We start from the raw sequence: 14,362 nt of genomic DNA on the forward strand, positions 1-14,362 counted from the left end.
AATAGATTATCAGTTTAGAAAAAAAAACTTTATTTGCTCAATATGCCAGGAAAACTGGTTTAGGGTTTATCTCAAATTAGGTCTTGATGTACTTTATTTATTTATTTTTGAGAATTTCAAGAAATATATTGAAAGAAATCTATGAACCAAGTTCCAAATAAGGAGTACAACCACGAAAATGTTGTTTGTTTGGACTTCAAGACATCATATTAAATCGGCTTATACGGCTAAGTGAGGAGAGAATAGCAGGAAGGAAATGAGGAAGAGTGCGTTCTTGAGTGTGTGCTTGCGGACCCGAAAAACTGCCAGCATTCGGTCTCAGAACAATAACAAATTGGTTGGCAGTGAGGTTGCTAACCAATGGCACATACCATGCACAATATGCATAGGCTCAATGTTATGGTAAGTTCAAGATCTTATGAGTTTTATAGGTTAAGATATGGTGTTTGCCCATATAAATCAAGTCCATGCATGATGATGCTTCACAGACCTAAACCAAAGTCCATGCATGATGATGCTTCACAGACCTAACCTAGCGCATTAGAACTAGTATTGTAAATAAACAAGTAATATTGGAGCTGATGATTTATAACTCAACAAGATACTGATGATGTAGGCCATAGAAAGGCTTTTACCAAAGATCCTACTTGTTTGCAGGTGAGCATAATAAAGATCATCCATATTAGATGGATTTAAATGAGTTCAAGACATGGGAGGAAGTTAGGATTGATTCAAAAGTACATACCATACAGCAGTTGATGAAAAATTAGCATTGCTAGGTGGAAAATATGACAAAGTCAAAGTCAAAAAGTTAAGAGATTGTTGGAAATTCGAGAGAAAAATAGAGTGATTTAAAGCGCGACAGATGCAAACTAGGTGAGGGTATTGAAACTAGGCCTGACAAAACGGGCGGGCGGGCCGGGTTTGGGCGGGTCACTAACGGGTTGGGTCATAAACGGGTCGGTATTAAATGGATCACACATACCAATCCTAACCCGCCCGTTTATGGGTCACCCGTTTAAAAAAATATAATTTTTTATTTTAAAAATTTTCAAAATTTCATATAAAATGACATTTAAAAAAAAAAAAACTGCATTATATTTATTAATTTATAAATAAAAAGAACTAAAAAATAATTCATCCCATGAATACATTTTTTAAAAAATATAAAATTAAAAAAAACACAAGGTGTGAGTGGAGCAGTTGGACGTTGGAGCCTGGAGGTGTGGAGAAGGGTCTGTGGAGTTGGGGGAGGCCGGAGGGGGGATTGACGCTTGTGGCAGTGGTCCATGGCGCCTGGAGGAGTCAACGACTCGATCTGCTCAAGGTGTGGAGTGATTCGAGTGGATCGTTCGCAGGAGACGACTACTGATAGGTTCGACACGTAGCAGTGCACCGGTCACCAGAGGAGAGGAAAGGAGACTTAGGACTGTTGGACTGGAGATTGGAGACTGGAGAGGAGAGCTGGAGAGGATTGACAATCTGAGAGACAGAGAGAGTGAGAGCTGAGAGCCGAGAGGTTAGTGACGACCCAGACGAGGAGACTGGAGAGGCGCGACACAGGTTAGGGTCAGGGAGTCGGGAACTTTACTTAGCCTTAGGGATTTTTTTTTTTTTTGAAGTGTGACTAACTGAATGTGTGATTGTGAACCGTGAGGCGTGAAGTGAAGTGAAGGGGGGCTGAACTGAGAAGGGGTTGAAACAGTGAATTATAGGGGTGACTTGCCCAAACCCACTTAACCGGTTTATAAACGGATTGACCCGTGACCCGCCCAATGATTAAATGGATTAACTTTTTCAAACCCGGACCTGTTTTAAATGGGCGAGTCCGGGTGACCCGACGGGTTATAACCCATTTTGCTGGGCCTAATTGAAACAAGATTTTACCAGAAAACAAGACTAGATTAGGCGTCAAACTAAGTCTAACCTACGCCAATCAGCCGGGCTAATTGGATTTACCATATAATAATAGTCATACTAGCAAACACGCTATGGCACTATAGACTCCACAGCGTCCGTGTACAAGTCTTACAACATGTAAATCTAGGCTCCAAGCACGAGCCTACTACGCAGTTGCACAAGGTACCCAAATTCAAATCTGGGCACAGTCGGTGGCCTTGAAGGACACAGTTCCTTTTCGAGTGTCATAGCCCACCAAGAAGTTTGCTTGGGCCAAGTTTCCATATATGATTTCCGACCCATCTGTAGAGACCAAAGCAAGACATGAGACACTGTCCGTAACCTTCAGGAACATGTTTTTCCTACTCAGCTTCACGTCAGCTCCGGCGAAATGCATCGTGAATTCAGGAACTCCAGCAAGATCGCTTTCGCTTTTCACATTAAAACAAAGATTGAACAATCCGTACGGGTCGTCGGAGCGCGTCAAATTACTAGATCCGTTCACCACGGCCGCCTCTACCGTGGTGTGAAGATCTTGCGGTAGAAACGTCAACAGGACTGCGCTGTCCAGGAGAGCCAGATTGTGGAACTCGATAGTTTGCTTCCCCACGCCGATCGTCTCCAGCTTTACGTAATAGGAGGAGTTCCAATCGCCGGGAACCAAGGCGGTGGAAACCACGCCGGTGCCGGAAGCCTCGCCACCGAAGATTAGTTTGCTGACGTTATTGCCGTTGCCGGTGCCGGAGTTGTTGAGGCCCAAGCAGTATGCGAATTTTCCGTCGATCTGATCGTGGAGTTGGGAAACGAGGGAGACGGGGCCGCGACCGAGACCCACCATGCCCTGCGCGTTGTCGTCGTCGTACAGTAATCGGTTGTTGTACCCGCAGCCGACGGTTATATTCGTAAGCGTAGTGGGACCCAAGGAGAGGCTCTCTTTCGCGAGTACTCCGTGCGTGTAGGAATTGTCTAGCCCGACGGTCGCAAACACCGAGTAGTGGCAAAGAAAGTCCCCAGGGCCGTCGCAAGTTCCTCCGACGGTGAACTCGCAGTCAGTGGAGTCGCATTTAATGGGTTGGTAAGTGGTGGACTTGCGGGGGTCAAATAAAGGGTTGTTTTGTGGGTAGCACTCGACACAAGGCACGCACTGAGTCCAAACGAGGTCGCTGCTGGTGTCGGCGACGGCGAAGATATCAGTGGAGCTTGTTCCGAGCAATATGTGCATGAGATAGTCGCCGACGTTGTTGGTGAGTTGGGTAGTGATGGTGCCGCCAAGCGGAGCAACTGAAGCGGGATTTAGAAAGTGGGCGCGGGCGACGGAACGCCGTAAAGCTTTGCCTAAGCTATCGAAATGGGACTGGGACGGGTCGTAGAAGGGGGATTCCGGCGAATCGCGGTGGATGAGAGATGCGCTGAAGGTGCGTGCTTTTGTGAGGGAGAAGGGGGAGAGTACCATTGACAGTGCAAATGCAATGCAGAAAAGGGATTTGCGAGCTAAGGTGATGGCCATAGCTCCTCTCAATTGTTAAAAACTTAAAGCAAATTAAACTTGAGAGGCACATGCACATGGGTGATTTGAGATTTATCTAGACGTATATGTAGATAAGAATGATGCGGGTAAGTTAGTATTTTTGTGATTAGTTAATTAGATAATTTAGAATTTCACGAATTACAGGATGTCGAGTTTTTTATAAAGGTGTATCGAGTGACTAACCCTATAAAAAATAAAGTACTCTATGATCATATGGTTAGGAGACAAATATGCTCTAATCCTACAAAAAATAAAGTAATTTATGATCTTTTGATTATTAGGGACAAATTTATCTCATGCACGATCTTACTCTATCTAAGCACAGACACATTTGTATATTTATTTATTTATTGCCCTATACAATTTTGTTATTGAAATTTCAATCCTTATTTTCATGGTTTTTGCACTTCTTATAAAGTTGTTGCATAAGATATATAAAATCTTCATCATTCATTTAATTTATTTTTATGTATATAATGTTTGAGATTGAAAGAAAATGACATTTTATATATGTTAATTTTTGATATAAAATATTAATCACCAATTCCACACCGTGATTTTAGGAGTTCAGTTCATTTATTTGCAATATCACCGGAGAGCTATTTAGCCCCAAGCATCTTGGGAGTTGGAGTACGAAGGAGCCTAATTCTTTATGGGACATTCTTATTAGAGATTAAATCTCGAGAGGAGGTGAGATGGGTTGTAGGTTGGGAATAGACTACTATTAGGTCAAATATATCTCTAATAGACTTAAAAAAAAAAAAAAAAAAAGGAGTTTGAGAGAACTCATAATTGAATTTAATTATGATCATATTGAAAAACAATGTTAAAATGCATTGAACTACCCAATTCACCTATGACATAAGCTATGCACCAAACTACAACAATTACTTTTTTTTTTAAATAATAATTCAAAAATTTAAATGCTAAAATCATCAAGATATCTAAAAATAAATAGAAATGTATGGGTGCACTACTTGTCTAGTAGACAAGAAACAATAATACTTATTGATTTGACCAAGAACTTTTGCCATGGAGGTTATATGACAAAAAACTGAGATATTTTTCTTAGGGACCTAATAGGCTATAAACGTGCAAACCAAAGGAGTGCAATCTTTCAATTTATCCTATATAATTATTGTTGGAAAACACGAGAAAAAGGACAAAGTAAGTCCTTAATTAACTAGAGGAAAAGACAACAAAAGTGATTTTTGTAGTAGTGGCGAATGAAATGGAAGCAACCTAAACCATGAAAACGGGGTTATGGGAGAGCAATTCAAGCATCATGCTGCTAAGTGAAGCGGTGGAGTGTTAGATCCTAGATGGCGAGAGTCCAGTAGCCCGTATCACACTAGCTTACACTCTGACCTGAGGCACGTGGAATCCTGTGTGAATCAGCTAACTTTTTCTTAATAATAATAATAATATTCTTATGAATATATGGCTTAAAAATTTAACCTCAAATGTGATTGAGGTCTAAAATTTAAACTTCAAAATATGAAGAGGGTTATGAATAGAGATGAGCTATCCTTTATAGTATAGAGTTTAAGTGAATGTACTATATATAAATATACATAATTTAAAAGATACATTGTATATGATAAAGTTGCATAAGTGCCAAAGAATATAACAACTTTGAATTTATAATTAGTATTATAAAAAGTTTGGTCCGTATTTGAATCCTAGAAAGTGAAAAAAAAAGCCACCGATGTGTCGCATATCCAAGTTAAAAAAAAATTGATTCAAAACATGACATCACCTACCATCATGCATGTCATGCGAGTATCTCACCATGAATATTTGTTCTTACCATGGTATATGAAAATGAATAAAATTGTATGGTAAAGGTTTTGACCATTGAACTTTTAAAATAAAAGGTCTAGGATTTAAACATTAGGATGATGAAGAAATTGTGTGATAAAAGATATAATGAGCTATCTATTTATTGGCTTCATAAACTATGAAGATGCATATTGTTATCTATGAATATGCAAAATGAAAGGAGGTGCAACCTTTGACCAAAAACTTTTGCCATGGAGGTTATATATGACAAAAAAATGAGTTATCCTCTTAAGGGCCTAATAAACTATAGATGTGCAAACTAAAGGAGTGCAACCTTTCAATTTATCATATGAAATTGTTGTTGGGAAACACAAGAAAAAGGACAAAGTTAGTCCTTAATATAACTAGAGGAAAAGAAAGAAAAAGTGATTCCCTTATTAATGAAGTGGCGTTTAGAAAGTGGGCGTGGGTGACCGAACGTCGTAAGGCTTTGCCTAAGCTATCGAAATGGGATTGGGACGGGCGTAGAAGGGGGATTCTGGAGAATCACGGTGGATGAGAGATGTGCTGAAGGTGCGTGCTTCTGTGAGGAAGAAGGGGGAGGGTACTATTGACGGTGCAAATGCAATGCAGAAAAGGGATTGGCGAGCTAAGGTGATGGTCATGGCTCCTCTCAATTGTTAAAACTTAAGACAAATTAAACTTGAGAGGGTGACACATGCACATGGGTGATTTGAGATTTTTCTAGACGTATATGTAGTAACAACTAAAGATAAGAATGGTGGTGTTAATGAGATGTGATTGCGGGTAAGGTAGTATTTTGTGATTAGTTAATTAGATAATTTAGAATTTCACCAATTACAGAATGCCAAGTTTTTTATAAAGGTGTATTGGGTGACTAACCCTATAAAAAATAAAGTACTCTATGATCATATGGTTAGGGGGACAAATATGCTCAAATCCTACAAAAAATAAAGTACTTAACGATCTTTTGATTATTAGGGATAAATTTATCTTATGCACGATCTTACTCAATCTACGCGCGGACACATATGTATATTTATTTATTTATTTATTGCCCTATACAATTTTGTTATTAAAATTTCAATCCTTATTTTCATGGTTTTTGCACTTCTTATAAAGTTGTTGCATATGATATATAAAATCTTCATCATTCATTTAATTTATTTTTATGTATATAATGTTTGAGATTGAAAGAAAATGACATTTTATATATGTTTAAAAAAAAAATTGATTCAAAACATGACGTCACCTACCATCATGCATGTCATGCAAGTATCTCACCATGAATCTTGTTCTTACCATGGTATATGAAAATGAATAAAATTGTATAAAAGTCTAGGATTTAAACTTTAGGATGAGGAAGAAACTATGTGATAAAAGAATTAATGAACTATCTCTTTATTGGCTTCATAAACTATGAGATGCATATTGTTATCTATGAATATGCATAATCAAAGGAGTGCAACCTTTAGCCAAAAAACTTTTGCCATGGAGGTTATATGTCAAAAAAGTAAGCTATCCTCTTAAGGGCCTAATAAACTATAAATGTGCAAGCTAAAGGAATGCAACCTTTCAATTTATCCCATGTAATTGTTGTTGGAAACACAAGAAAAAGGACAAAGTTAGTCCTTAATTAACTCGAGGAAAAGAAAGAAAAGGTGATTCCTTTAGTAGTGGCGAGCAAAGTGGGGCAATTGAAGTGGAGTCTAGAAAGTGGGTGCGGGCGATAGAACGCCATAAGGCTTTGCCCAAGTGATCAAAATGGGATTGGGAGGGGTTGTAGAAAGGGGATTTTAGTGAGTTGCGATGGATGAGAGATGTGGGAAGAGTACCATTGATAGTGCAAATACAATGCAGAAAAGGGATTGGCAAGCTAAGGTGATGGCTATGGCTCCTCTCAAATTTTAAAACTTAAAAAAAACAAATTCAACTTAAGAGGATGACACATGCACATGGGTGATTTGAGATTTGTCTAGACATATATGCCGAAACAATTAAAGATAAGAATGATGCTGTTAATGGCTTGTGATTGCGGGTAAGGTAGCATTTTGTGATTAGTTAATTTGATAATTTAGAATTTCATCAATTAAGGATGTCATGTTGTTTATAAAGGAGCATTGGATGACTATAATCCTATAAAAAATAAAGTACTCTAGGATCATACGGTTATGGGGACAAATATACTCAAATCCCACATGTTGCATCCTAGATGGTGAGAGTCCAGTAGCCTGCACACTAGCTTACTGTAACGCCCCGAACCCCTAATCCTGGGTCTGGCGCGTTATACCTAATAAAATCCTGATAATCCATAATCCATAATATACGCAGCGGAAAACATAAATCATAATCTGCATATAACATAATACCACAGTTTACTAATTCTAACTACCAAATATAATAAATTAATCATCTACCAGTATTCAAATATATACATATCTCCAAAACATTATTCACTAATATCAGTAGGTTTCACAACAATCCATATCTTATAAAACTTAAAACATAAATCATAAAACATAAAATATACATATCAAAATTAACATAAAAATATACCATTTTTCTTATATCTTCCAAAAAATGTTATAAAATCTCGAGCTCTCAAAGGTCGATCCTGAGAAATCCTGAAAAAGATGAATTCATATTCGGGCGAGACACATCTCAGTAAGGGAAGAAATAATATATTAAACTCACCGTGTGGTCATCATGAGATTATACATATCATTTTATAATATTTGCAAATAATAAACATAATTTCCTGAAGCCATTTTTTGATCCTAATCAAACACATGCAAATGTTTAACTCACGAAATTACCCAAGGATAGAGGTGATTAGCCGCCCATACAAGTAGCACCTCTCTGCTCTGATACTTAGGTAACCCTAAGGTCACAATGAAAACATACCAGAGTACTTAACTTACTCAGTAAGCGCTCAAGTGTAAGATTAATCTCGTACTCACACAGTTCAACAATAGTTTACTGGCAAAGACCCTAAGGATAGAGAATTCTACCCGTCCATACAAGTAGGTTCCTTCTGCCCTAATGCGTTATGTAGCTACTGCCACATCTGAAGCTACTAGTACACTCGCCTTACTCAGCAAGCCCTCAAGCGAAGAGTGCGCCCCGTCCAAACGTAACATGTTCTACATAAATAAATACTTCTAATATCATAATACATCATTCTTTCCATCATTATTCAACCATTCACATTTTTCATGTTCATAACTTAACATTTCCTTGTGTTTCACTTTAAGTGACTCTTTCCCATTTGTATCATTCACATTTCACATTTCATTTCATTGTATTATCATTCCTTGTCATTTTATTTCATAACATTTTCATTCTATTCCTTTGTACTACAGCCGCTCTTTAGCCGTCATTTGTTAGTCTACATAGAAATGCGTTAGAATCTACTACAGTTAGTTCACATAGAAATGCGCTAAAATCTGCTAACCCGGCTTTCAGCTGTTGTACCTTTACATGGTTGCATTTAATATACACAGACAACATTATCTATATCATATTTTATTCTTATTGCTTTACTTACTTAACCTACATCTCATACATTTAACATATATTTGTACAAAATCTTATGCCACACAATTTAACAATAAAATTCATATATATTTCTCATAAAATAAACCAACCCACATTTAACATTTATATGCTCAAAATACATTTCATTTCTTATTTAATTCATCAGAAAATTCTTTTCACTTCCATTCGTTCACTTTCACATATACGCAACTATATATACAATCCTAGGCTCAGAAAACACAAATTTTATGGTTGGCATTTTTAAACCCACATAAAAACATATATATATATATAAATAACACATAATCATTTTTAATTCATGAAAAACCTGATTTAATATATAAATTTTTCTCTTACCTGATTTCTTGAACTACGCCAACAGGGATCTCGAAAAATACCTGCGGCGCTCACCCCGACCCTAAATCAAGAATCCTAATTCCATTAAATTAACCATAAATAAAATATTATTTTAATATTTCCTAGGACCATAATTCCTAAATAAATAAATATACCCTTAAATTTAACCAAATTACCAAAATTTTCAAATCTCACTCTCGCTTTGGAGTAGGGCCTAAAAAACTCTAATTGAAAAATTACTTACGCCAAAATGACGATATCGACGACTAGAACCCAGTGGTGGTGCTTGATCGTCGATTTAACAGTAGATTTAAAACAAAATTGAGAAAATGGGAAAAAATTATCTTTCCCCAGGAACAGTGCTTAAGCTGTTCCCATGAAAAATCTGCTCTAATGGAAATGTTAGCAGCGGAACCAGGAATTCAACGGCACCTTCCGTTTCTCGATCTGCTATAAACTAGTCGAGAAATTGAGAGAAGAAGAGAGACGGAAACGGAGGACTGAAATCCTGAGAGGCGTGAAGAGTAAGGTTTCTAATTGAATTGAATTTTAAATTGAAATCCAATTCATTTAATTCTATCTTTACATTATTTTATATTATACTTATTACTTCAACAATATATATATCTTATTCTTATATATATATACCCATCATATAATTTACTTAATTAATTTAATTTAATAATAAATAAATAATTAATTACTAATTATTCTTTAATTAATTATTTTATTTTATTTTCATATATTTTTTTATTTATTTAATACCTTAATTTAATAGTGTTTAACCACTTAATTAATTAATAATTTTAATTAGTTTTTTTTTTAAATTTTTTTTTTTTCGGGTTATCACACTTGCGCTCTGACTCAAGTGACATGGGGCACCTAAAATCTCATGTGAATTAGCTAACTTTTTCTTAATAATAATAGAAAATGTAAGCTAATTATATTCTTATGAATATATAGCTCAACAATTTAACTTGAAATGTAAAGATTGAAATGTAAAGATCGAGGTTTGAAATTTAAACTTCAAAATGTGAAGAGGGTTATGAATAGGGATGAGCTATCCTTTATAGTATACAGTCTAAGTGAACATGCTATATATAAATATACATTATTTATAAAGATACGTCGTACATAATAAAGTTTCATAAGTGCCAAAGAATATAACAACTTTTAATTTATAATTAGTATTATAAAAAAGTTTGGTCCATATTTGAAACCTAGAAAGCAAAAAAAAAAAAAAAAGAGCCACGGATGTGTCATATATCCATGATAAAAAAAAAAATAAAATTGATTCAAAATATGACATTGCGTACCATCCGAGTATCTCACCGTGAATATTTGTTCCAACCATGGTATATGAAAATGAATAAAATTGTATGGTAAAGGTTTTGACCATTGAACTTTTAAAATAAAAGTCTAGGATTTAAACTTTAGGATGAGGAAGAAATTATGTGATAAAATAATTAATGAGCTATCTCTTTATTGGCTTCATAAACTATGAAGATGCATATTGCAATCTTTGAATTTGCAAAATCAAAGGATGAAATCTTCACATATGGTTTTTATTGGAAAACAGGAGAAAGAGGGCAAGGTTAGTCCTTATAATTAATTAATTTTTCTAATGTGAATGCGATGAAGAAGAAGAACCATATGTAGTAATAGCTAAATAATTCAACCATAAAATCTAAAAATTGAAGTTCATGTTTAATCCTCGAAAAAAGTAAAAAAAAATTATAAGTGGGTATGAGCTATCTATCACTTGTACTGTGTATCCGCCTAACTTAACATATTATATAGAAAAGTACATGTACATCAAATGTATATGAAAGAACAAAAGAACTTTAGAATTAGAATTATAATTATAGTAAGTATTCATAAAAGATTGATCCAATTTTAAACCTTAGAATGAGAAAAAAAAAAGGGTCATATGGAAGTTGCACCGCCGCCCCAACTTATAAATGCATTGTGTGCCCTAAAAAATTGCCTAATAGAGAACGCAATCATTCCTTGGTTTCTATTTTTTAGTGTAGTATAAATGAGACATTCATTGTCTTAATTTGAGAAATGTGAGTGTAGGAGGAAATGTTTTAATTTACTATTTTTATCTTGTATGATTATTATTATTATAGTGGTTCCTTTGGTAAGGGTGTCTTGATTGATTCTCTTGTTATCTGCCAACAATATATTTTTGCATAGCTATATTTCAATTAAGGATAACTAAGGCGTGTATTTATGAAATATTAAGGGTCCTTGTAGTTGTGAAAAATAATTTTTATTTCTTATTTTTTAAAATGATAAATTAATTAATTAATACATTTTTATTTTTACAATATTTGTATGAAATAATAAACAATAATAAATAATTTTGATACTATTTGTTTGTGAACATAATAATTTTTTTATTTTTATTTTTTTCATATAATTGCACAAATATCATCTTATTTTTTAGTTTTAAATTTTATATAGAAAAGTTGATATATATATATGAGAGTAAAATTTGGATCATAAGCTTTAAATTGTGTGGATGATGCATAGAATTTTTTTTTTTTTTTTGCATTCACACAAATATTATTTTATAACTTTTTTAAAAAATTAAAAAATAAGTTATCTTTTTTGTAATTATTTAGAAATTTAGAAAAAAATAAAATTATTTTTCCTATTTAAGCAATTTTTAAAAACCCTTTTTAACACAATTCTAAAAAAAAAAAAAGCTAAAAATAAAGAAAATTTGAAAAATCATAAAATTACGAAAATTCCAAAAAAAAAAAAAAATCCAAAAAATTGTGAAACTTCTAAGAAATTTCAAGAAAAAAGATCTTTCATAGGACTATTTTTCTCGAAAAAGGACATTTTAGCCACTCACATAATTCCATAATGATGAAATTCTTAGTTATATTCTCTTTGAAATACTTAAGATAAATTTTGTTGAAATGCCATTAGTGGCATGATGAAAGCAAAGAACTGTGCTTATTCTACTCTAAGTAGAAGTATTAAAGATTTGTAAATGCAATTACCCAATGTTTGAGATATCCTTAGATTTAGATTTTATATTGAATTTAATATAAAATTGTATTGAAATTTGTTCAAATCCATTTAGATATAAACCTAACTAAGATTTGAACTCAATGTCTCCAAATTACTAAAAATTTTATTTTAAAGTTATTTTACATAAAAAAAAGGGCAAATTAGTAACTCTCTCTCCTTTTTTCACTAAACAAAACTCCCCCAACCCACACTAGGAACAATAATCCAAGCAAGAGGATACAATATACTACTCTTAGCACCATCTTATAATAATTTCAAAACAAAAGATGATTCTGAGGATGCAGTTGCCTTGTAATTGGACTCTTTGAGTAAGAAAGCAAACCTAATTAAAATGGACTGCGGGTATGATTCAGATTCACCATCTCCCAGCCCTAATTGACCGACCCAGATACTACATTAATTTATCACACACTCATGAGACTCACCCATGTTTAGGGATTATAGCACTCCCATTGGGTACCCCAAATGGGCCCTATCGATCAGATTAGGGCACAGTCAGTGGGCTTGAAGGACACCGTCCCTTTCTTAAGGTCAAAGCCCACCACGTGGTTTGCTTGGGCCAAGTTCCCGTATATGATCTCCGGCCCATCTATAGGTACCAAAGCAAGGCACGCAACGCTGTCCGTTACCTTCAGGAACATATTCTCCGAGCTCAACTTGACGTCTGCTCCCGCGAAATGCATCGTGAATTCAGGAGCTCCCGCGAGATCAACTTCCCCTCTCACTTTGTAGCAGAGATTGAAAAGTCCGTACGGGTCCTCGGCGGGCGTTAAATTACTAGCTCCGCCCGCCACTGCCGCTTCCAACGTGGAGTGAAGATCCCGCGGCACAAACGTCAAAAGGGTGGCGGTGTCCAGGAGGACCAGATTTTTGGACTTTACGGTTTCGTTCCCGACGCTGATCTTCTCCAGCTTTGCGTAATAGGAGGATTTAAATTTTCCGGAAACCATGGAGGTGGAAACCGCGCCGGCGCCGGGAACGTCGGCGTGACGGCCGAAGATGATTTTGCTGCTGTTGTTGCCGTTGCCGGTGCCGGAGTTGTTGAGGCCCAAGCAGTAGGCGAATTTTCCGTCTATCTGATCGTGGATTTGGGAAACCAGGGAGATCGGACCGCGTCCGAGACCCATCATGCCCTCCGCGTTGTCGTCGTCGTACATCAGCTGGTTCTTGTGTCCACAGCCGACGGTTATTTTGCGAAGCTTTGTGCTCCCCAAAGCGAGGTTCTCTTTCGCGAGTACGCCGTGCGAGTAGGAATTCTCATACTTGACGCCCGAAAACACTGAATAATGGCAGGCGTCGTCGCCGGGTCCGGCGCAAGTTCCTCCGACGGCTAACTCGCAGTCACTGGAATCGCATTTAATGGGTTGGTAAGTGGAGGAATTGCTGGGGTCAAAGAAAGGGGAACTTTGTGTGTAGCAGTCGGAACAAGGCGAGCATTGAGTCCAGATGAGGTCGTTGCTGGTGTCAGCGACGGCGACGATTTCGACGGGATCTGTGCCGAGCGAAACGCGCACAAGATAGTCGCCGCCATTGTTGGTTATCTGTGTGGTGGGGCGGCCGCGCAGAGCCGTCTTCTTTTTCTGACCCTTAGCTGCACTAGGCATTAAGCGGTGGGAGCGGGCGATGGAACGCCGTAACGCTTTGGCCAAACGATCATAGTGACTTTCGGAAGGGTCGTAATAGGGGGATTCCGGTGAATTGCGGTGGATGAGAGATGCGGTGAAGCCACCGCCGCCGCCTCCGCCGCCGCCGTTGAGTGCTCCTGTGCGGAAGAGTGGGGAGATCATTGATAGGGTAAAAGCGAAAAACAAAAGTAATTGGGTTGGTAAAACGTTGGCCATGGCTCTAGCTTAATGGTTAAAACAAATTAACAGCGAGCGAAATGCATATACCAGGCATCTATCTAAATAGAAGCACACACAAAGATGAGAATTGTTGGGTTGGTTACATGCTATTTTGGCTGACATGGCATTTTATGATTGGATACATAATTAAAATTCAACCAACCAGAGAGTGCCACGTTAATGCCGCAATTTTAGCGGAAAAATAAAACAATCTTATAGATAAGGAGCACAAGCATTCCATGCATGCATATGCACATGATTTCTTTTGATATTTTTATTTATTGGGATTCTAAATTGAGGATGTTCATGGGTCAGGTTGGATCCGGTTCGGCCCAAAATTTCAATC

At 36.4% G+C, this 14,362-nt stretch overlaps 2 protein-coding genes across 2 annotated transcripts; both read right to left on the minus strand.

Annotated features, from left to right (window-relative positions):
- Positions 1 to 2,092: 2,092 nt before the first annotated feature.
- LOC131166588 (aspartic proteinase CDR1-like) lies at positions 2,093 to 3,406 on the minus strand. The gene has a single exon (XM_058125174.1). The coding sequence runs from the start codon at positions 3,404 to 3,406 to the stop codon at positions 2,093 to 2,095; it is 1,314 nt and encodes a 437-aa protein (XP_057981157.1).
- Positions 3,407 to 12,651: 9,245 nt separating this feature from the next.
- Positions 12,652 to 14,013, minus strand: LOC131166589 (aspartic proteinase CDR1-like). The gene has a single exon (XM_058125175.1). The coding sequence runs from the start codon at positions 14,011 to 14,013 to the stop codon at positions 12,652 to 12,654; it is 1,362 nt and encodes a 453-aa protein (XP_057981158.1).
- Between the last annotated feature and the right edge of the window lie 349 nt (positions 14,014 to 14,362).

This window comes from Malania oleifera, chromosome 10, assembly GCF_029873635.1.
Source record: "Malania oleifera isolate guangnan ecotype guangnan chromosome 10, ASM2987363v1, whole genome shotgun sequence".
Taxonomy (NCBI): domain Eukaryota; kingdom Viridiplantae; phylum Streptophyta; class Magnoliopsida; order Santalales; family Ximeniaceae; genus Malania; species Malania oleifera.

Coding starts and splice junctions, on each gene's coding strand:
- LOC131166588 (XM_058125174.1), bottom strand. CDS start 3,406: ATGGCCATCACCTTAGCTCGCAAATCCCTTTTCTGCATTGCATTTGCA.
- LOC131166589 (XM_058125175.1), bottom strand. CDS start 14,013: ATGGCCAACGTTTTACCAACCCAATTACTTTTGTTTTTCGCTTTTACC.